The sequence below is a fragment of the Paralichthys olivaceus genome, chromosome 21, assembly GCF_024713975.1.
Source record: "Paralichthys olivaceus isolate ysfri-2021 chromosome 21, ASM2471397v2, whole genome shotgun sequence".
Taxonomy (NCBI): domain Eukaryota; kingdom Metazoa; phylum Chordata; class Actinopteri; order Pleuronectiformes; family Paralichthyidae; genus Paralichthys; species Paralichthys olivaceus.
The window spans coordinates 8,201,307-8,225,165 of NC_091113.1; the positions used below are offsets into that span (position 1 = coordinate 8,201,307).

At 42.8% G+C, this 23,859-nt stretch overlaps 3 protein-coding genes across 10 annotated transcripts in view; 2 read left to right on the forward strand and 1 right to left on the reverse strand.

The window, feature by feature from the left end:
• lhpp (phospholysine phosphohistidine inorganic pyrophosphate phosphatase) overlaps nucleotides 1-1,110 on the forward strand; it is a 52,285-nt gene extending 51,175 nt beyond the window's left edge. The window contains exon 8 of the mRNA XM_069517928.1: nucleotides 287-1,110. Within this exon, the coding sequence (XP_069374029.1) occupies nucleotides 287-302 (16 nt within the window). The 3' untranslated portion in view covers nucleotides 303-1,110. The remainder of the gene's footprint in view (nucleotides 1-286) is intronic.
• Nucleotides 309-12,989, forward strand: zranb1a (zinc finger, RAN-binding domain containing 1a). The gene is made up of 9 exons (XM_069517923.1): nucleotides 309-1,140; nucleotides 5,102-5,289; nucleotides 6,129-6,282; nucleotides 7,049-7,120; nucleotides 7,758-7,956; nucleotides 8,844-8,964; nucleotides 10,663-10,792; nucleotides 11,427-11,656; nucleotides 11,984-12,989. The coding sequence occupies exons 1-9, from the start codon at nucleotides 309-311 to the stop codon at nucleotides 12,197-12,199; spliced, it is 2,142 nt and encodes a 713-aa protein (XP_069374024.1). The 3' UTR covers nucleotides 12,200-12,989.
• A 768-nt stretch (nucleotides 12,990-13,757) lies between these two features.
• Nucleotides 13,758-23,859, reverse strand: part of LOC109645089 (C-terminal-binding protein 2) — a 90,861-nt gene continuing 80,759 nt past the window's right edge. For 5 of the 8 annotated variants that reach the window (XM_069517917.1, XM_069517916.1, XM_069517914.1 and 2 more), the window contains 5 exons: nucleotides 21,219-21,433; nucleotides 19,768-19,898; nucleotides 18,135-18,262; nucleotides 17,635-17,752; nucleotides 13,758-15,612 (listed from right to left, as the gene is read on the reverse strand). In XM_069517917.1, the coding sequence (XP_069374018.1) occupies nucleotides 15,432-15,612; nucleotides 17,635-17,752; nucleotides 18,135-18,262; nucleotides 19,768-19,898; nucleotides 21,219-21,433 (773 nt within the window). In that variant the 3' untranslated portion in view covers nucleotides 13,758-15,431. Of the gene's footprint in view, nucleotides 15,613-16,847; nucleotides 16,923-17,634; nucleotides 17,753-18,134; nucleotides 18,263-19,767; nucleotides 19,899-21,218; nucleotides 21,434-23,859 lie in introns of all 8 variants that reach the window. The other 3 variants (XM_069517920.1, XM_069517921.1, XM_069517915.1) reach the window with 2 other exon arrangements.

Here is a 23,859-nt window from a genome sequence, read left to right on the forward strand (position 1 = left end):
ACAACAAGGTAACACAGCCTCCCGATCATGTGAATTCAAGTCTGGCTGGAAGTGAATCACGCTCACACTGTGGTCGATGATCGGCAGCTGGCAGCCAACTTTACTCTCAAACCATTATCTCAGGCTGTCAATGTCATTGAACATGCCCAGGTGTTAGTTCACAAACTATTGGAAAACATGTAGGAACTCATGTATCTGAAACATTTGTTCATTGTGTTCACTGATCTTCAAGATAATTCACAGAACTTTGATTATGACTCACATCGAACTGGATTTCCCTCCACAGTGGCCAACCAAAGTGATCCACGATGACAGAGCAGAAGGTAAAGTGGGCCTGTGACTACTGCACCTATGAGAACTGGCAATCTGCAGTCAAGTGCACCATGTGCCGTGCGCCCAGGTCGATTGGCCCCATCATCACAGAGGAACCTTACAAGAACAGCCCTGATCCGGATCCCAGTGTAGAGTGGAGCCCTCCCAGAACTGAGAGTGGCAGCAGCCTCCTCATATGTCCCGACTCTAGTGCCAGGCCAAGGGTTAGGCCGGCCAGCATGGCTGAGATCGCTAGCAAGTGGTCCTGCCAGATGTGCACCTACCTGAACTGGCCTCGTGCAATCCGCTGCACACAGTGCCTGTGTCAGCGCCCGAGGATCAGCAGCCCCACAGAGTCCCCCCAGACTTCAGGCTCCAACGCAGGCTGCCGTCCTGCTCTCCACTCACCTGTGGACACGTGTGAGGAGTACAATGACAGAAACAGACTCAACACCCACCAGCAGCACTGGACATGCACAGCTTGCACTTACCAGAACTGGCCCCAAACTACAAAGTGTGTGGTGTGTGACCATCCCAAGCCCAACAACCAGGAAGCCACAGGGCGGGCAGAGTTGGCAGATCCGTCACCAGTGATCAATGAGCAGGATAGAGGTCGGTGGAGGGGCAGTTGCAGTGGAGGCCCAGGCCAAAGGAGGTCGCCTCCAATGCCCAAGAGGGAAGACAGTGTCAAAATGGACTTCCAGAGGATAGAGCTCGCAGCTGCAGCCATGAGCAGCAGAGAGGAGCAAGAGGTCGACTTCAAGAGGCTGAAGCAGATTAGAAACAGAATGCGGAAAACAGACTGGCTTTTCCTCAATGCATGTGCTGGTGAGTTTTTATGTTATTTTCATCTTCTTCCAACAAGGGCAGAAGAGATTAAATTAGTATCTGATTATGATAATGGGTTAAGCCATTTTCAAGGTCTTTGGTGGGTTGGACAAAACAAGGAATTTCAGCCCATCACACTGAGAACTTGTTCGCATATCTTGGCATGTTCTCCATGAAATCCCCCATCATTAAATTTGAAAGGTATTCAGCTGATTACTCAATACTGATGATGATAAATGGATGTGGGTTAGATTTTAAAATTCTTGGCTTGTAGTCTGCCCTGTGGATTCCATAGTGGCGAGGACAAATAGTCAAAGGCTTTTCTGGGCTTGGATTATGTGAGAATACTTTTGCTGTCATATCCCTCTGCAGCTCTCCTGTGTAGTCTCAATTGATACAAAGAATCCATATCCATGTTCCACCTTTTTCTGGTTATCCACTGTCCCACCAGCTTTTTTGTCCTCCTGTGATGTCATGCTGTGTAATGACCGATTGAGTTGCTCCAGTCAGAGGCAACACTTTGGTGTTGTCCCGAAGGCCAAACATTAACTCAGTTAGTTCCTGCTTGGGTCTATTTTGTTACAGAATACATAGGGCCTCACCTTACCAGGGCCATAGTGGTGTTTTATTAATGAGTGTCATGTCTCCTTGTTAAGATTCCAAATATTGAGGGCACAAGAGGAATTTAGCAAGAAGTGGGCTTGGCTGAGAGGGGTTTAATTTCACATTGAGCTCTCAGGTGGAAAAGTTCCACTACAGCAAGATGATACTTATCCTCAACAAAGCATAAATTAATCTGAAAGGCAGGATAATGACAGTGTGTAGTGAAATAGCTAGTGGGAATTTGATCCAGCTCATCACCGAACCCCAGCGCTGCCCTTGCTGTGCCACTGAGAGTGTCTTTGAGAAACTGAGAGGGTGTGAGTGCCTCCCAGCCGGTGGGGATGAATGGGCCGTCTGGGCAGCACAGTTAAGAGTGGAGCCCGCAGACCAGAGGCTCTCCTGGCTCGTATTCAAAACACCCTGTAAACAGTGGTGCTTATGTGCAGGGCAGGGGCCCACAGCAGGCAAAAAATAGCCTTGACAAGACATGGACACCAGTCAACAAAAATGTAAAAAAGCATGAAAGCAGCACATGATCGGTGTCCCAATGACCTTTGTTCCGATTGCCCACTTTAGCTTGTTGTTGAGGAGCAGAAAACATTATCTCACTGTGGCACAGTTTGTTTTCTCATTTATGTCCAGCACAGACCTTTAGACATTTCCAGGCCTTTAACTTAATTCGGAATTGTGTCTCAGTGTTTATTATCTGTGCCGTGTCAGCTGACTTGTCTCAGTTATGATGCCTGTGCTGCAGTACAGCTCTTCAAAGTGTTTGTGGATGGAGGAAGTGAGTCATGCAGCATATTATGACCAAGCTTAGCCCTTCCTCTGGTCCCACAACTTGATCTCACTTCGCTCGACTGTTTCCCCGCATTTTTCTTCTGATGTTTTTTCAGGGCTCTGCGTTTAGGCCAAAATCAAATGACCCCATTGATTCAACCTCCCAACTTAAGGAAGCACACTGTTTGTGTTGTATTGTTCATTTGCTCATGGGGATGTTTTGTACAGTTTAGTGTGATTGTAAAAACATTTTGGAGGAACTCTGTTTACTTTAAACGAGGCAAAGGATCTTGTTGATCACTTGTTTTTTTTAACTGAGGCTAAAAACATGTCCACAACTCAAAGCTACAAAATCATATGTAAAATGTCCATTGCAGAAAGTGTGATCCCAAACTTCATTAACAGTTTTTGTGCTGTCACGTTTTGCATGTCAATTATTAATTTTTTTAAAACAACTATCAGGTGATCACATTGTCATGTAGTAAATTGTGGTCCTGCCTTGACTTGCTCAAGAGACATGTCAGACATGCCATGTTAATTTTCCAGCAGGGCCTGACAAGGCGTCTTTATTTCAGAATTGGTCCCTCAGGATGTTCAGGATGCCTTGTTTTTCTGCTGGTTGGGTCATTTTGGGACATTGATATTTTTATAGACTGATTCCAGCATAAGGGGTTGACAATTTCTATCGATATAATAAAGTACACATTATGTAGTATTCTTCATAGTATACCCCTGTGGCAGTTAGTAAATGAGAAATCACTGTAGAAAGAAAAGCAGATGCCAACTCCTCAAAACATTTTCTCATGCACTAGTCAGTGAACCTTAGGTGCTCTTGAAGATTAAACCTGGGCAAGTAATCTATCTGAAAATTGAAATGAGTCAATCCAGCAGCATCTATGGAGCATTACTTTCTATTTCAGCAAAGGGACGGTTCAATATTTACTGCCTTATTTTGTGTGTATCTATTGTCCACTTCTTTTTGGCATTTTTAAAAGTATGTATTGGACAGTATAGAGGTCGACTGGGAAAAGAAGAGAAAGGGTGGGGTATGGCATGCAACTCAGGTCTTTGGAATTGAACCATGGACGTTGCCGTTATGTGGCATGCATCTAAACTATTAGGCTGTCATGATGCCTCTGACATTTCTGTTAAGCATCTCATTATTTCTGACACTATTTTACGAGGAGTGTGCTATTGCTATTTTTACGGCCAGCTAGCTACTTTGGTAACAAACGCACCAGATCCGCAACACTGGCTGACCTAACTGAAAGAATGTTAGTAATTTCTCCAGTGTGTTTTGGCAAAGGACTTCATGGAAAGACACTCATGTGACCTTAATGTTTTCATAGTGTTGACACTTTCATAGCGGGAATGCTCTGCAAATGAGGACACCGGTTTACATCTTGTTTTTACCATGGCGACTCTGACTTAAAACAGGTCACTATATCCCCTAAGTTTATTTAAGGTGTCCAGCATGAACCAACCGTAAATCATTTGCTAAATCATTCGGCATCTAGTTACGGATCTGTGTTTGCAAAACATCACCCCAGTATGTGTAAAAGGAGACATGACATTCTTGGCATGTTGAAATGTGGGTTCATCCAAGGTAACTGTCCTCTGCCCTGAACCTCCTAACGCAAGGTAATGTGTTCAATTTCATCAGAGCTTCGGTTTTCACCGTGCTACCTATCTGCCACTCATTTCACCCATAACAGATGTTGAGACTACTAGGGCCATGAGAGCGGGGGAGGACGCTAATCTGCACAGACTGTCCTCTGTCTGACACAGCTCTCTGATAGCTCTGCATTATAAGCTACACTGCTCTGTCTGTTCTGCTCTGTAAGCGCCTGACAGTGTGATAACTGTTCTCACACTGGGTTAGCTAGTGGCTACATCTAGAGGTCGTCTGAACTGCGGGTTGCTCGAGCTGACTGTTACATCTTGCTTGCAAGGACGTGGAGTTGGAGCCGCTCCAACAGAATAATCCCTTTACAAAGCAAAGGCCTGTTTTAAAAGGATTTCCATGTTTTTCTATATGAATGAATTCTCTTTGCAGATGTGGTTGAACAGGAAACACTACTGTTTGGCATCATAGATTCACATACACTCAATCACCAGTTGATGCACAGTCTAACACAACAACCCAGCAATATATTCTACCCGCATAAGGGTTATTATATTTACACAGGTGTTTGTATAGTATCATGGTCTATTCAGAGGTTGTCTTTTGTCATTCTTTTAATTTATTCCCTTATACTTTGACGTGTCTTTAGTATTTAGTTTCCTCTCAGTAATATAAACCTAATATACTGAGTTAAAATGCCTTGGGATGACAGCAGGGTTTATGTTCAAGCTTGTTGTGACGGCGGTTGAACATGAATTGTTTTTGATTTTTCCGAACAGCACTTGTCCCTACTTACGTAAACATCAATTCTAAACACTATATTTGTGTGTCACATCCTCCTCTGTGCATAAATTCCTGGTAAAAGCAACTGCACCAGTATGTTAAGTCCCTGATCCCCTTTTTTTAATTCCTGTGTTTCCTATTGTCTGACCTTCCTTCCTCCCTCTTCTTCAGGCGTCGTGGAGGGAGACTTGGCGGCGGTAGAAGCCTACAAGTCGTCCGGAGGTGACATCGCCCGACAGCTCACTGCTGACGAGGTGCAGCTCCTCAACCGGTCCTCTGCGTTTGACGTAGGCTTCACCCTGGTCCATCTGGCTATTCGCTTTCAGAGGCAGGACATGTTAGCCATCCTGCTAACGGAGGTAAGAACGTGCATAGATTTTTGTCTTTGCTACCCTGCTTAAATTGAAACTGTGCCAATATGCTGACCCTAAATTCACTATGAGTTTATGTAACATGTCCCTAGATTAAAGCCTTTCTAGTACACACAGAATATACCAGGCAGGGAAATCAATAGATGAGTCCAATTTGTAAACTTCCCTTCAAGCCTCGTATGATTATTATACTGTTCTATACCAAAGAGTAGCTAACATCCACTAATCTTGTGATTTCCTTTATTAGACTGAATTATAAAAAGTCTTAATTAAGTTTGGCATTTACTCAAGAAGGCAAAGTGCTTCTGTAGTTTTGAGGCTGTTCTGGACTTCAACTCGTCAACCACATCACAGTCTATAATTGTTCTGTGCCAGAGTAGGCGATATATAGCAGATGTCCGTAGTGCCTATAATTACAGTGGAAGTGCACTTTGAGGATTAGGTAGCGGATTAGCTTGGCATGCAGACCCGTCACTGGCTCCTAATGGACGTGATGCCACAGAGCTGATGTGGTTTGCAAGGAGGGCAAGCAACGATTAGGAGAGTCACAGAGGGCTGCACTGTGAAATGAGTCGCTTAGGTTGGAAAATGGCCTCTTCACTATGAATTGCAGAATTTGTACTTTAATATATCAAATACATACAATCTTGCATATAAATTCTAATAGTGGGTGAAAATGTGATATATTTCCTTGATGTTCTCCTGCCGTCATGTCAAGAAACCTTTGAGATAGAAACAAAAAAAAGTATTTTCTTTTACAGTGGAAATGAAATGAAACAAGTGTATTTACCTCTGACTTTCAATGAATCGATGTGTTTGTTTTTAAGGTGAACCAGCAGGCAGCCAAGTGCATCCCGTCCATGGTGTGTCCTGAGCTGACGGAGCAGATCCGCAGGGAAATTGCAGCGTCACTACATCAACGCAAAGGAGACTTCGCCTGTTACTTCCTCACCGATCCGGTCACCTTCACCCTCCCTGCAGGTACCTGTCACATCTCTGTCACATGCTTAGTGGGCTTTCTTGCATAACTGAACAAACGACACCCCGTTCATCTCTATATAATATATTAATATTAAACTGTGAGATTTTGCAATGCTTTTATTTCACACTCATTTCAAGAGTTTCCCTGTAGTGTGCAGAACTCCAGTTCATGAGTGTTCATCCTCCTCCTCACTAGAGATTTGGAAGAATAACGCCCGGCCTTGTTGTGCAGCATTGCTCTGAGAAACAGCAGTTCAGTGTCTCGTCCCTGTGGTGTCATGTCTTCACTGAAATGACATGCACTTTGCTTTTCAGAACTACCATTTCTTTTGTCATTTAGAGCTTCCATAGCCGCTGGGGTGAAAGATTATACAGGCTTCACTGATAGATATGATTTATTAAATTTTTTTTGTATGTCAAGCATTTCTTTGCAGACTGCATTTGGCTTGGGGCCAGCTGCAAGGCGCTCTCCCTCCATTTATGTCTCTCTCTTTCAGACAAAGCCAGTGCCATTCACTATTGAGCCAGAGAATAGCCACCAGTGTTCTGGCTTCGGGTGCGCACAGTTCAATACACACATAGAAGCACAACATGCTGTACAGAGCTTGTCTTTACAGTGTGCTATTGACAAAATGTCAGCCAGTGAAAGTAATTGCAAAGAACACCCCCTCTGTGTCATTACTGTAGCATTTCTCTTGCCCCTGGTGCAGGCTTCCATTAGGTTATAATGAGCATGAATTCATATCTTTCTCATCTGTCGTTGCAGATATAGAGGACCTGCCGCCTGCTGTCCAAGAGAAGCTGTTTGATGAGGTGTTGGATCGGGATGTGCAGAAAGGTATCTTAGTATTAAGTTCACATCTGTTATCTGCATGTGTGTGTTCTTCTGTCCCCTTTCTTATATTGAGCTCACACACACACACACGCACATACACACACACACACACACACACACACACACACACACACACACACACACTGTGTGTTAATCCTTATATATAACATTTATGTACGCTTATGTGTTGTACTGAAGATACTAGAGGAGTCTCGTGACCTTTTTAAGCCTCTATGAACTAGATCACTGAGGATTGTTGTTCTGGGCTTTTGCATAGAAAGTGACAGAGTAAAGGTGTGTTTCATAATTTTTCAGCCCGAAAGAAATATGCTGAAAAGCAGGTTTTGCAATGCTCGATTTGTTGCTATAATAATTAGCTGCAGCAGTTGCACATCTTAAACTTTCAACTCAGCAGCTCTGTTCCTGTGCATTTTTGTGAATACATTAAGAACCATCAGCTTTTCCCTTGTTTTTTAATCCCCTTATTTTAACTCTGGTTCTTATTAAAGTTAAATTATACTTCCTTGTTGCTTTTCCTGCAGAGTTTGACAAACATAGAAGGGTTTGAACGTGGCTTAATGGAAGCTGACGATGTAGCGCTCTTACCCAACCCCGTCCTGTCTTGTGTCTTTGTGTATAGAGTTGGAAGAGGAATCTCCTGTCATCAACTGGTCTCTGGAGCTGGGCACGCGCCTGGACAGTCGTCTGTATGCCTTATGGAACCGTACGGCCGGAGACTGTCTGTTGGACTCTGTTCTGCAGGCCACCTGGGGCATCTACGACAAGGACTCCATCCTCCGCAAGACCCTCCATGACAGCCTGCATGACTGCTCCCACTGGTGAGACATCCAAATCAAATCCAAGAAAACCTTGCTGTTTCTAGTGTCTGTAATATTCTACATAAGGCTGCATGTCTAAAGCATTATTTAAAGACATTTGGCCCAGTATAGTATGAATGAAATGGCTTGTGTTATTATGAATAATGTCATTGAACATTAAACTTGACCCCAGAAACTCTCCTCACAATTCCCTTGTTTGCTACTGCATACTCAAAAAGAGGAGAGTCGTCAGCATGAAATACAAAGTGGGAGAAGATCTACCTTGTTTCTTTTGAGGAAATAAAGTTTGACTGAGGCTAAAGTGGAAGTTGCAGCTTGCTCCAAACAAGATTTGACGCCCTAGAAAACGGTTTACGTAAAGATGTATAATGTCGTTAAATACGAATGCATCACCTAATAGTGAGAGGAGTCTGGAATTTATGCAAAATTTAGCTGCGGCCGTTCCTTGCTGGTCTCTTGCCTGTGGACAACAGTGCAGTTGTGTCCTGCTGTCAGTTTTGATGGTTTGATTTGCAGAAGCATTTTCCTACATTTACATAACTTCTCTCACACAATCAAATACAGTTTTGATTACTATGTAAAGGTATTATATGAACAAGATGTTCTCCTCTGAGTGTGCATTGCTCTCTGTATGTGGGCGGTTTTGATCAATATGGTAACTAGTGCTTTTTGTTTTATTTAAGGTGTTTAGAAAGTCATATTTTATAAAGGTAATTGATGTTATTTCGACATGAAAATACAGTTTTATGAACACATTTCTCCATGTAACCTTTTTCTGTCTCAAAATATAAACTTTTGTTTACTACCAGCGCTTAGGGGATGATAACATTAATCCCAAAACACATTGAAACTAACTTAAAAACTAATCTATCATGGAACCATTTTAGGTTTTACACACGCTGGAAGGAGTGGGAGTCGTGGTACTCGCAGAGCTTTGGTTTGCATTTCTCCTTGAGAGAGGAACAGTGGCAGGAGGATTGGGCGTTCATCCTGTCTTTGGCCAGCCAGGTAATTATGAGATTCCTCCTGGTTTACTCACTTCCTTCTGTTTGAGTTCACTATCAGTGGAAAGTCAGAAAATGGCTCTGATCTGAGGGAGTTGGAAAATGGAAAACTAACGAGAAGAAAATGAATGTACTCTCCACAGGCAGCATCACAAAAAGAAAAACAGTGTGGTCAAAATTACATGGTCAGTGCCATCATCGGTGAAACTCCTTCATTTTTTATTATAATGTCTAATTCCCACTCTCCCCTTTGTTAAAGGGGACATTTATACAATGACGACACAGCACTACAAATGTATGTGTTCTTTGGTTGTTTGAAATTCGAATGTAAACACGTTAATTATTTTTTGACTGTGACCTTTTTTAGAAAATCATTACCTGGTCCACATTTAGAAATGCAGGAACTTCACTTCCTTATTTTGGCAACCAAAACCACCCTTTGGACTGTGTAAACAGTCCGAATTATTGATATTTATACTGTGTTAATCTCACCAAAGCTTTATAAGTTTAAGTTTAAAATGTTAAACTTGACCTTGTGACAGATGATTTTCCTTTTATTCAGTCTTTCCATACAAACTTCTAATATTTACATTTGTCAGTAGAATAATGAAATGGCTCCACTGCACATTTGCATTGCATCATGTGCTTCTACAGCAGGAGATACAAACGTTCACAACAATCCATTGTTTTTATAAACTCCCACAGGTCGACTTTAACCTGCGATAAATTCACGGTTGTTTTTCATCACAAGATTTTTTTTTTTGTTTTGTTAAGGTTTCATCATTTGCAAGAGCCACAATCTTGTATCGGATGTTGTAAAATGTCATTAAAAGGAAAGAGCGAGTCTTTCATGTGGACTCATGTCTTCATGCAGCTGTTGTTCAAACGCCTTTTATGTGATTCAGAAGAAAATTAAAATCCAAGACAAAGAGGCAGAGATATATTTGAATCGTAGAATCTAGATTCACATGTCAACAGATACTGTTACTTCGCTCTGTGGGTAAAAGCTGTAACTGCACTGATCCTCTGCTGGTAAAAATTGAACACTTAATAACAGTGTTGATAAATACTAAGGCTTTCGGAGAGTTAACGATCATTAACTCAGAGTGAGCTGCAGTGACGAGAATGAGAGCACTGTGGAAACCGTGCTGTGTGTGAATGACAGGGAAGATATGAGCAGTTATTATAGTTGGACAGCTCATCTGCTTGGCTGCCACGCCTGCTGAAGCAGCACTGCTTCCCAACATGTGACCTTGGGATTACGAGCATTTATCTCAGAGAGCCACTCCACGCGGCTTCATAAACAAACCCAGCGAAAGCTGCCGTGTGATAACCTCATCTGAGGCTTTGACAGTGACGGAGACGATCAGCTTTTACATATACACACACACACACCATTCCTTGAAAATGAAACTGTATCCGCAGTGTTTTTAAAAGCACTTATGTAATCTGCTTTCTGCTTATGTAGATAGTACAAGTGAGAGATGAGAAGGGGAGTGAGGGTGGAGCGTAGACGTCCTCAGAGCTGCAGCGTTGCAGGTTCTTAGTGTACTGGACACTGTTTTGCAATATGACCACAGTGCTTGGCAGTCTCACACTTCTCCACTATTTTTAGTTGCATTGATACTGAGTGTATCATGGGGGGGGGGTGTATGTACGATGTGTCATTTTTTTGTTTGTTTCTCCTTTTCCCTCCACGCAGCCCGGGGCCAGCCTGGAGCAGACCCACATTTTTGTTCTTGCGCACATTCTTCGCAGACCCATCATAGTCTACGGAGTGAAATACTACAAAAGTTTCCGTGGGGAAACGTTAGGATACACTCGTTTTCAAGGTAAGCAGGCAAATTCACTTCATGCAAGAACGACTAGTACAAATATTTGAGTGAAGCACAGGTTCAACAAAATTATAAAGAGTGTGGTGTTTTGGCTGTAGCCATGGAGGTGGTTTTGGTTTTACCTGCTGTTAAATGAAACAGCTCCTTTACAGATTTGTGAACAAGTCATTTTTTTTCATTGTTGCCAGAACTGCAAATTAAATTCCAACTCTTCTGCATCATCATTTCATCCTGAGCTTCTTGATTCTACTTCTAAATATCTACGAATTTTGCTCCAAGCATCTTTAAAACTCATTTATATAACCCCAGAGAACAGCAGATTATTCTGCGATCAGTTATGTACAGGAGACACCATGGTTGAAAACCTCATGTCTATATTCCTCCTGAAGGAGCCGGGCACCACAGAGCTGCTCTCAATGACCCAGTTGTCTCCAGTGAGCTGAAATGCAGCCACATCTGATGTCAGGTCAGATCTGTGATGGTGCTTGGTCCTGACTGACATCCACACTCGGTGTCATTTGAGCGTACAGCTGCAGGGCCTGTTCCCTCCAGGTGGCTCCAGTGTCGTGGCGTACGGTATCTCCCAGCTGCCCTGACTGTGTGTGTGTGTGTGTCTGTATTGTGTGTTCAGGTGTGTACCTGCCTCTGTTATGGGAGCAAAGTTTCTGCTGGAAGAGCCCCATCGCCCTGGGCTACACGCGGGGCCACTTCTCGGCCCTGGTGGCCATGGAGAACGATGGCTACGACAATCGTGGTGCGGGCGCCAATCTCAACACTGACGATGATGTCACTGTCACTTTCTTGCCACTGGTGGACAGCGAGAGGAAGCTGCTGCACATTCACTTCCTGTCCGCACAAGAGGCGAGTTCTGATACAGCGATGAACAGCTGGAAATCAGATTTGTGTTTTGTATTTTCAAGGAATTTCTCAGTTTATCTTGATCTTTGATTTAAAAGGTGACATTTTCATTTCTTATGATTTCTATTGGGAAAACATTTTAAAACGTCCTTGTTGCTCAGAGGGTCAAATATGCTCCCTTAGAAGAACACTGAGGTAAAATGACGGTGTCAGAATCCCGCCAGTTGCTTCCACCATCTATCTGAGAAGTGGACGTTTGGTTGTGTGACGCACAACTATGGTCTCTAGAGGTTTCACATCTTAAACCTGTTCTGTTTTTCTGTGACTCAGATGGGCAACGAGGAGCAGCAGGAGAAGCTGCTGAGGGAATGGCTGGACTGCTGCGTGACAGAAGGAGGAATGCTGGCAGCCATGCAGAAGAGCTCCCGCCGCCGCAACCACCCCCTGGTCACCCAGATGGTGGAGAAGTGGTTGGACAGATACCGGCAGATCCGCCCCTGTGCCTCTCTCTCCGACGGCGAGGAGGAGGAGGATGAAGACGAGTGAGTGAGGGGGAGGTAAAGAAGAAACTGTAAACTCTTGAGACTGGACACTAGGCTCTGAGAGATTATTGTCTTCATTTTTTTTTTTTTTTTCCTTTTTATCTCCCCCATGTAAATCTCTGAGACTTGTAATAATGCATGTGTTCTCTGAGCTCTGTGTTAGGAAAAAAGAAGAAGATACCAGCACCAACAAACAGAATCCTGATTACTGCTCCTTGAAAAGCACATCAAGTCCACTTAGTTTGCCTTCTGTACTCAGATTTCTCCTAATTTGTTATTTCAAAGTAATCATCTCGACCCGAGAGACGCTAAGACCTGTAGGAAAATATACCATATTTAAGGAAATCCCGAAGCTGCACTAGATAAAAAAAAATTTCATTTTCAGAATTGCCTGAGAGAAACTTTGCTTTAAACTGAGAGGATGCTGATTCTTGTGTGTATGTAAAAGTTTTTTTTTTTCCCCGATCGCTAAACCCCTCCTCCCATGTCGGATTTATTTATTTGTATAGGAGAGTTTAGCGCGCGGAGGTGATACCTCTTGCTCTGCCCCGTTTTATCTGTGTTCCGTTTGATTCATTCAGTCTTGAAGTATTTTATTTTGCACAGATGAAACCTACATTCTGTGAGGGGGAAGGGGGACGTTGACGTACAAAGTTTACTGACATTTTTACGTGTGACTTCATAGCTCCTGTTCTTGTTTGAGTGGGTGGTGGTGACGCTGGTGGGGAGAAGAAAACAAACCAAACACTCTGCCTCTTTCTGTGGAGTGCATTATTAAATTTGACTCACTTGCATCCTCGCTGTTGTCTTTTGCATTTGTTACCTTCATCAAAGAGGTTCTTCATTTCTGTTTGTTTTTTATTATTATTACGGGACGGATCTGGAATTTCTCTTTGAACGTGTGAGATTTTTCTTTTAGGCAGATTAAGACTACTGATATAAGTGTGTTCAATTTGGTGCAGCTTGATTTAATTTCAGGGGACTGTTGGGCATTGGCGGAGGTTAAAATCTCTAATTATTTCAAACGTTTGGAGGCGACCGACTTTCTTCGCATTGCCGAAAAAAATCTATCCGTGATGGTGGATGTGACAGAATGATCGTCGTCTCCGCACTTCAGAGTGATCCTGATTTATTTAGATGATGAGTGATCAAAGCTGATCTTAAAAGAGCAAAACTTGTTTTGCAAAAATCTGCATCGTCTATAATCTTGTTGAGGAAATCCTGTGAGTATAAAAACTAAGATGTGATGTGAAGTAGTCTCTACTGTAGAGGAAAAGTTTTTCTAGATGCTTTCCTAATTCAAAAAGATTTGAATCTCAAGAACTAATGTGAATTTTCACAGAGAAATTGTAGTAAATAAGTTAATTGAAGCACCTTTGTGCATTTTATGAATTATTAGTGTTATTTTTAAAGGTTCCTAATCACATTTGTTGCATTTTATCAGGACCTGTTGGTACTTTGGCGCCCCCTTGTGTCATAAGAAAAGTACAGCTGTTACACAGATCACAGCGCAGGACATTTTCTCATCAGAACATTAGATTTCATTGAGAACAGAGCAGACAAAGTATTGTATCTTTTTATTTAAACTGCACTGAATGCTAAATGTTCACCTTGTACAAGAAACAAATACAAATACTCACACTAAAAACAAAAACATACTCCCGGCTGCCTCTTCTGCTATTGTTTGGGACACTAAGTAGGAGTTTCTGCTATTGCTCTTACAGAGTACAGGATGCCCCCAAATAGAACCTGGCCTTCAATAGAACAAAGAAAATAGAAGAAGGAGAGAAGAGAGAGGTTGGATCACATAGGACTATGGTTATAGGAACATTCAACTAGGCAATACAAATCTAACAGGACTCTTCAAAACTCTTTTAACACCAAAAACATGGGATGCGCCTTGTATATAAAAATACCACAATGGAGAGGATGAGGGAAGAGAGAAAATATCCAGACTAGATTAGTCTTAAATCTTTTTTTTCCTCAAAGACAAAATTCTGGGAATAAACAATATCTGCAAAAAAGTGTTTTTCCTGAGTCGTTAAGAAATGAAGTTTGCTTTAACCCTTTCCTGTCCGCAGAGTGTGAAATGTGCTCAAAGAAAGGAGGGAGGCTCAGTGTGCACGCCGTCGCCAAGTTTGGACGAGCTGTCCGCCATCAGAAATGTCCGTTGGTCAGCACAGAAGAATCAGACGCTGTCACACCGGCCTTCTTATTTCAGTGATTATTTTTAAACGCTCTCTTCTTCACAGCTCACGCTGACACATCACCTACTCTCCATTTTCAAAAACAAACGCTAAATACCCAGCTGGAAGCTTCAACTCTTTAAATTCAGCTACAATCAGTCGTATAAAGTGAAAGTGTTTGTTAGTGTTTACTGCAGAGAGCGCTCCAAACAAAGTGTACTGGAGCAACCCTACGAGGAGAAGGATGTACAAGTGCCCCCGAGTGGTGAAGACGTGTAACCGCGGCCGTGCGAGCCGTGTTTATATTGCCAGGAAAGGGTTAAAACCCACTCTAGATTACTTTAAGTGATGAGCAATCTTTTCCTTTTCGTTTGACGAATGATAAATATATTTACTTCAATAATCCATTTTTAGTCATTCACACTAAAGATTGGAAAAGAAAACACAAAACAAAAAGAATTCTCTTCTGAGGCGTAATGAGGGGCCTAAACAACACACATTAGTTACATAAGGGAGGAGGTGGGCAGAGGAGGGGAGTGGGTGGGGGAGGGTGGTCGGGGAGGATGATGGGGGGGGGGGTTGATTAGGATAAGGTCCAGTAGCACATGATGCCAAAGTTTATTTTGCTCTTGTCGTGTTGAGACGTGGGCCTACGTTTCCCATGAGGGGAAGGGGCAGGGACTTGGGTGGGGGGGGTGGGGGCGTCGGGACCGAGTCTCATCGGGTCATCATCCCGGAGAGCTAAAAACACTGGACTCTGTGTCCACAATCATAGGCATGTCCCGAAGAAAAACCAACCAAAAGAAAAAAAAGAAAACAACATCATCATGAAAGATTAAAGTCGGTACTGAAGCCAAAGAGACAGAGAGTAAAAACTAAAACGTTAAAAGTACAAATTCCCCCGGAACACGTTCTGTTCCCAGTTGCTGACTGATGGAACAGGCAGCCGCTTGTGTCGTTTCACTGTCTCTTGGTCCCAGTTGCGTTCCGTTGGTTCTGAGTGTCGACGGGTCGGATGAGATGTCGCCGTTGCTCGTATCCCTTCTGCTGCTATTGCTCGGTGAGGTGCTCTCTGGTTTCGCCGTGTTTGGAGGGCTGGTTGGGCGACGGGGCCTGGGAGGGGTGTGTACCAGAGGGCATGGTATGGGCGATGGGCACCCCACCCGGGACGATGCCCTCTAACGCTCCCGGGATGCCGCCCGGAGCCACTCCAACCACACCTGGCGGGTATCTGGTGAACAGGAGGGTCAAAGGTTAGTGCGATTCCCAGAGTGAACATTTCTGCCATCTTGTGAAACTATTGGCTCTTTTCACCACAGGAACTTTTTCCAGACACTTTATAAAAAACTTTTAGCTTTACAACTATTTAGGAATTACTGGGGTGGAGCTTTTTTCTTTTGCTGTCAAACACTTGAAGTGTGGATTCTTGTCATTGTATAAATCTCTTAATTGATGTTGAGTGGTTCACATACGTCTCAAAAGAAACGAAACAATATTTTGCTTCCATAGACTTTAAAGACGATAAAGATAAGATAAAATAAATATATATATCTTAGATTAGAGAGACAACCGAATATTCTTTGTCACCATGTTATAGACTGAAACAAACAATTAATGGATTCAATACTGGTAGATTAATTGATAATGAAAATAATGTTTTGAAAAAACTGGATTTTTTTCCTTTCTGTCTGTGCCCTATATAACGTACTTTAAAAATCAATTCACAATTGCATAACGCTAAATTTAAAAAAGGAACTGTGTTGTCTCCATGAAAAAGAATGTCTGGGCTGCAGCTGCAGATATTCTATGAGTGTTTTGTCAGAAATGTTTGTAGAGGTTTTACAGGTTCTGAGCGCCCGAGGTGACGGCTACAAACTGTTGGAATTAAAAGCTGCTGACGCAAATCTTCACATTTAAGAAGCTGAAACCATTAAAGTTTCACATTTTGCTTGATGAATTATTTAAAAAACTAGTTACATCTCCACAAAATCGTATCTTAAGCAAAGATTTTATTCTTCAATGGTATAATTAGTCTGAACTTTATTGTTTTTGAGATGAAGCAAATACACAATTCCTGATTCAGTTTTTTTTTGGTGGAAAAGAGCCTTTAAATAAGAATATTCTGGGGGAAGAAAAACACACCATTCAACCAGAGAAGGAGAAAAAGAACGACAGAGTTCAGTTTAACAGAACGTGCCCAAAAACCCCATAAAAGAGAGAAACCATAAAGCATGACTCCATCCATAAGACTGCATGTGAATGGCTTCACCTCATGCTTACTGGGACATTCCAAAAAAACAACCCACATTCACTTCCATCCATCTCTACGCTGTGTTCAGTCAAACAGGTGGGAGCTGGGGGGGGGTTATAGAAGGGGGGGACACACATCAGGTGACCATCAGGGGGGAGAGTTTTTATCCGGGACCTCCAGGGAAGAGGCTGTCGGCCCGGATCGGTCGTATTTACCTGCTCCTGATCTAGGCATTAATTTTGTCTTGGGGGACGCCGGTTGTTACGGCCTGAAGAGTTTGGTTCACTTGGCTGTGTGAGAGAAGCACATGGAGGTGGACATGCTGAGATCAGGAAGCGCCCAGAGGGAGGGGGGGGGGGCAACATGGTGGTCAGAGTTACAACGCTACAGCTACACAGGGCGGTTAGTGAGGGGGTGGGACACTAGGGTCTACAGCAGAGTAGTCAGTGATTCATTTAGATTATAAAATATCAATACAGAGGAGAAGAGAGAGGAATTAAACGTAGCAAGAAGGGAATGAAAAATAAAAAATACTAAAGATGAATAACTGTTTATGACCGTCTAGCATTTGTTAAAACAAAATAGTTAAAACAAATCAACTACAAGGATATAAAATACAATGGTCAACAATTTATTTGCTAGAGAAATATTAAAGGAAAATCATTTTCTTTTTCCACCTTTACTCAAGAGCATCGTCTTCAGTATGAGAGCAGGACTTATTGATTTCACAGTCATATTTTTAAAGCTCTCACTCAAATACACTCTGTATTGAAAGACATTTTGCATTAAAAAAATTCAAGCGTAAAATTAAAACCTAGAGCACGAGAGAAATCTGAGGCACAGAAGCAACATGAGCGCAAAGAGAAGAACTGAAGCTGGAGTATATTTGAGTGCGAGCACACAGTTTAGAGTCAATAACCGAAAGCTCTTGATTAAAGATAAAAAAAAAAAGCAATGTTTATGAAATAGAAAGAAGAGCTAAATTTATCATTTGGTTCTTACCTGTAGGCGGCGCCGTTAAGCTCGTGGTGAACCCCTGGTTGATCCATAACTGCCCACGGTGCCGTGGTGACGAAGAACTCCTTGTTGACGCAGTTTCGTAGGCTGTCGGGGATTCGACCTGCGACAAAAGACCACGACGCGTTAAAGAGGCGGCGAAGAAACCAGATGTGTTGATGAGCTCAGACCGACAAACACATCAGGCCTGGACGCACACATGCAAATAAAGCTCATTTAACAAGCTGGATGTTTTTAGAGAGGCCAGCGCTGCGGGCTCTGCTCTGCGTCGGGGAAGCTAATGATGACGTCTATTAAGACGTCCAGATTTAATAAAGGCTGCCCAGAGCCCATTCAAGTGGAAATGTGACATCTGGGAGAGAACGACGTGCAACAGGTCACATAGCACACTGAGGCTGAGGGATGTGAAAGAAGCAGTGGAGGAGAAAAGAAAAGATTTAATGTTTTGTTTGAGAACAAAATTGAATTTAAATGCGTTCATGTACCAGTGATGGCTCTTCGGATCTCGGTGGCGGCCGCCTCCCTCATCTCCAGAGAGGCCTGCTCGCTGTACCAGGCTGTGTGCGGTGTGCAGATCAGGTTGGGAGCGTCTTTCAGCGGGCCCTGAGCAAAACTGGAACACACACACACACACACACACACACACACACACACACACACACACACACACACACACACACACACACACACACACAGGGAAATAAGTAAAGATTATCAAAAACACAGATCACACCTGCTGTTTTTTTTGCCCGTCAAAAAGATTCAGAGGATTTTTCTTTGTTCAGTATCAGACAGATACTCTTTTTTTTGGTGCGTTCAGGAACCCCAGGAGAAAATGTCAGATCCTGTTAATCACAAATGCCTCCATTTTCTCCCAAACTCTCATCTGTCCCTCTCATGTGGCTTTCAGAAATAGATTATCCACTTACTACCTCGTCTTCCTCTATCCTTGTAACACCTCCCCCGGTTGTGCATATGTGTGTGTGTCTGTGTGTGTGATGTGTAATGCTTCGGCGGCGCCCTCAATCAGTGTTGTGTCATGCCGGAGGGGCCGAAGTTACAAAACACTCCCCCCTGGTGAAATACTGGGTCAGTGGAGCATGAGTCTGAGTCTCCTCCAGCAGCCCGTCAGCTGAGCAGCCGGCCAGAAACCAGCAGCCCCCGAAGTAACTCCCCGACCGGGCCCTGAAGCGTGAGCGACATCAACACGCCTCAGAGACGGGAACATGGTTCTTAGAAAGGTGGAAAACTGAGACGCATGTCGAGATGTTTGCCCTCGAGTGACGGCAGGAGTGGAGTGGGAATGAGGAGGTGGTGTCAGTAGTATTGGAGACTTTGCAGACTAATCTTTAAAAAAGCAATATTTACTAAATGATGATAATTTATCATTAGTCCCTTTAAAAGCCTAATATTAAAAGTACAATATTATAAAACACAACATTTGTTGCAGGATACTATGCTTGAACGACCACAACATTTATAATTAATAAAAGATGTTTAAATTGATAAACTTTATCACAAACTATCTGTAACATTATTAACCCACTATATCCAATAATAAACAGATAAATATTATTGTCTTACAGTAGAATTTCTATTCCGACTCTTTAGTTTGCTATGGGCAAAAATTGAATATGCAAATACAAAATTAAGTATAATGGCAAAGTTTTTGTTACCAAAGAAATGAAAATAAGAGAATGAAAATAGTTTAAACTGGGTTGTAATCACATATTTGAGAAGGAAACAGTTCTGAAATGTGTGATGCTGATTGTACACAACATTTCAAAAGATAGAATCGCTACAAACATTTTCCCGTTCTGGAAACTGCTCTGATCCAACACATAAAGAAGAAGAAAATTCATCTCAGCACATTTAACCGTCCGCCAGCAGCCGGGGAAGAAAGCAAACTCTCCATCTCCTGAATCCCATTAACAGCTGGGCCCTGGAGGAGCCTCTTAGAGGAGATCTTTAACTCATCCTGTCTGAAATTGTTTCTGCTCGCCCGTCCGACTAACGCCTTTACCCAAGTGTAATTTGTCGTTTTCTTTTCCTCCGTTTTAAAATAAAGCGTTGATCTGTCCTGGTTTGTGAGAATCTTTCGCGTGTACATTTATTCACCTGAAGGGCTCCGTCTCGTGGACGTCCAGGGCAGCTCCACGTATCCTGCCCTCCTTCAACGCCTGGGCCAAGGCCTTCTCATCCACCAGACCACCCCGCGCAGTATTGACCAGGAACGCACCCTGACGCATCTGTGGTGACACATTAATACAAACACATCGACACAGAGGAGAGGAGACTGAGCCATTTATTTTCAGATGAAAGATCAGATGTGAGCGTGTGTGTGTGTGTTTTAAAACATCCATCAGCCTGACAGTCAAATTAATCTAAAGCGAAACATCAACCTGGATTGAATGTCTGCAAATTAGAGTCTTAAAACACGCGACACCCCACAGATTGAGGGAGGGGAATAAAGAAACGCTGATATCTTTGTTGCGTCTGACACCTTAAAAAGATCCAGGTGACAGGCGGCCCCTGGGATAAATAGTGTCAGATGTGGATACAGAGAAGACTCTATCCTAAAAGCCAGAGATGAAATGAGGGATGAGCTGAAAGATGAGGCAATGCCACCACCCTGTGCCGCTTGTGGAGGGAAAAAAAAAGGCACAACAAAAAAGTGTAAGAGGGAGGAAGGAAAAAAAAAATCAAATGAATATGCTCAGAAGAAAGTAATCCCTTAATCTTGACAAAAGCTCAAATCCAGGGGCATGAAAAGCCTTTACGCTGGCAGGCAGTCTTTTACTAGGCCTTGGTGGTTTTGACACACACAGAAACACACACACACACGTTTCCACTTTAGGAGCTGAGAGCGACTGCCAAGAATTTTGGTGAGGAAAGTGTTCTTTCATTGCAACCTTTAAGAGGCAGCTGAGGAGAAAAAAGAAGAACGTGAGTTAACTAGGTTAGGCTTTTACCCTTCACCCACTTCTCCTCACACGCCGCTTAACTCATGGAGAAGGCCGCACTAGAGCCGAGGCTGAAAACCGGCGAGCATAGGGGCGACGGACCAGAGGAGAGGGAGATGCCTTTTCTGTGGTTGTTGCAGTTCTTCCTCTTCCCTGCAGGTGTCACCCCAGGCAACACCTCGGAGTGCGGTTATTGACTCGGAGAGAGCGGCACTTTTCCCCTCAGCGCTCTCAGCCCCCCGCTGTGCAGCCGAGTCGATATATTTGCTGTAGCCATGGGCTGGTGCTAATTGCATTTGACAGAGCAAAGGAATGAATTTGTGTCCAGCTTTGGTGGAGCTTAAGATAAAGAGCAGGGAATGTGCAGGCAGGAAGGCTGCGGTTGCTGCTTCCCCTCTCTCTCTCTCTGTATATATACACACACCGACTATAATGCTCTGTGGGACGGCCTCCAGGCTGTCAGAGTAATAATACACCAGCAGCTCTGCTTGTCTACCTGTAAGATAGCACCGCTTTAAGCCCAGGTCGGGTCATAGCTGCTCAGTGGGATGTTCAGCTCTGTCTGGATGACATGTCTGCGTGCGTGTGTGTGTGTGTGTGTTCTACCTGTTTGATGGTGAAGTCGTTGATGAGGTGGTGGTTGTGTTCGTTCAGGTTGCAGTGTAGGGAGACACAGTCGCTCTGGTAGAGCAGGTCCTGCAGGGTGTAGACGCGCTGGACGCCCAGCGAGCGCTCCAGGCCGTCCTGCAGGTAGGGGTCGTAGAAGATGACGTTGAAGCCGAAGACCTTGGCTCGCACCGCCACCGCCTGGCCCGACCGACCTGAGGGGACACGCACACAAGCAGATGGTGAATATTTGTGCACACAGAGGAGCAGAGATGTATTTATGCTACATTTATATTTACCTCCGTAAAAATGAGGTTTACGCAAAAATTACTGGACAGATTTCCACTCAGCTTGGTGGAAAGATGTGGTTTGGCTCAGGGAACAACCCATTAAATATTGGTGAAGATGCAGATCCAGGAATCTTTGACATTGAGCATTTTTCTGGTTTTCCCAGGAAAATAATTCATGGATCACGATGGAAAAAAATGAGGGGATTGATAATATTGTGTGTGTAATTGAATGCAGCTTGATTGAATTTAAGGGAACTGTTGGGCCTTGCGCTCAACTGATTTTCATTCTAGTACTCAAAGCTTGGTCCGTGTTTTCTGCATCTTGTTTCACAGCCGGCAGTAATTCTGAATCAGAATTAACTTCCTGCCAAGATTTAAGAACATAACTAGGTGACAAGTGAACAGATTGTTTATCAAAGAAACGTGTTCGATCAATGAGATGATCTGCCCACTGATCGGGATCCACTCGAAAGCCCCTCCACAAAATTTCATGGAAATCAGTTAAATACTTTTTCCATAATCCTGCTGATAAATAAACAAACGCAGATGAAAACATTGATGGAGACAAAGAAAGGAAAAGATGGATGGATGGAGGGATGACTGAGTGCAGGGCTGTCAACACAACATAATGAATCCTTATAAAAGCCCCTGACTGCGTCAGTGTTGAGTACATGAAAGAACAAAACAAAAAACCTTCAGACACCATTTAACATCCTTTTCTTGTGTAGAAAAAGAAGATGTGAGCTAACATGAGGCTGAGAGACGCCGCGTCTCTCGCAGCTATTTGTTGTGTAGGCGTGTAGCGAGTGTCCACTCTGCTCAGCAGCAGCAGAGAGGGACAGAGACGGAGAGAGCGGGAGAGAGTTATGAGAGAGGGTAGGATGCTGTTGCTGGTGAAAAGGATCGATAACGTTCTTTACACTCACAAGGTCCTGTCTTTGTGATGGAGTCACGTCTTAATCTGAGGCTCTACAGCTGCAGCATAAACACCCAGGACACTAATCCTTAAAACTAGTCTTTGTCATGCAGGTGATGGATTATAAACTGCTGTTGAAGATTATTTTCATTAGGTTTTTATGACAGTAAAAAAATATATATTTTAGTATTTCCACTTCTGTCACTTCCTCCATATTTCCCAGAATACCTTCTGCCACCACACAGAGCACGAGCATGAACTTGTTTTCAAACTGTTATAAGTGTGGGTTGAAAGAGCAGTTCTGACGACGACAGTGGTGACGAAGCAGCGGGAAGAGGAATGAGTGTTTCCACTCAGTTTGAAACACACCAGGTCATTGCGGCTGCAGTACAATCGGATTTACTGTGTGTGTGTGTGTGTGTGTGTGTGTGTGTGTGTGTGTGGGTGTGGCAGGGGTTGATGTTGAACGAGGATTTTTTACCTGTGTGTGTGTGATTGCTGGAAAATTAGTGCAAAGTGGTGGATTATGATAGAAAATGCATCTTTTAGGGAAGTACAATAAATTCAGTATCAGTTGATATTTTCTGTATTTAAAAAATATCTCTAGCTGCACTGGAAATAATTTAAAAGATTCCTTAGTTTTTTTCTTTAATTTAGGAACAAAAACTTTTTTTTTCTGAATTTCTCAGCCTCCTTTCTTCTCTCGCTGCACTAATCAATGTCCCCAGCAGTGAGTGTTCACTGTGACCTGAGGGTTCAGATTCATCTGAATTTAAATGATCTTTAGTCACGTCTCTGATGACCTTGGCTTTGTGCTGCTCATTTACCCACAGTCAAAGGGTCGCACTAACATTTTTGGCTGCACTAAAGCTGGTGGAGTTGGTGATCGGTCGACGACAACATGGGGGAAAGAACGATTTTAGGAATGAAACTAAAAACTGCACATTAGATTCTGTGTCTGTGTCGAGCCAAACTAACGATCGTTCTTTAAATAATTTACATCATCATATTACAAAGGTTGGCAAAAGCTGCAAAGCAATTCAACTCAAGTTCAGTATTAATTGTATATACTATTAAATCAAAAACCTAATATGCATTGAAATTATAACTTAAATAATAATTGAAATGTATTTTTATTTAAATGTTATGTCTAATTATAATTATCTAGGAGGGATTAATTAATTTGGATGATGCCATTTTTTAAAAATCCTTGTATGCATTTACATTTTCAGATATTATTGTGTCTTTGTGTTCTTGTTTGCTTGAATTCTTTTCATTCTCTTTCATTATATTGGTTATCATACCTTCCATTTACCAAAATAATCATAATAATAAAAACTTCTTCAGTATTCACGAGCATTCACTTATTATATATATTCTTTGGGCAATTAGGAGGCAACAGAAACAAGTTTAAACACTAAACTAAACTGACTGC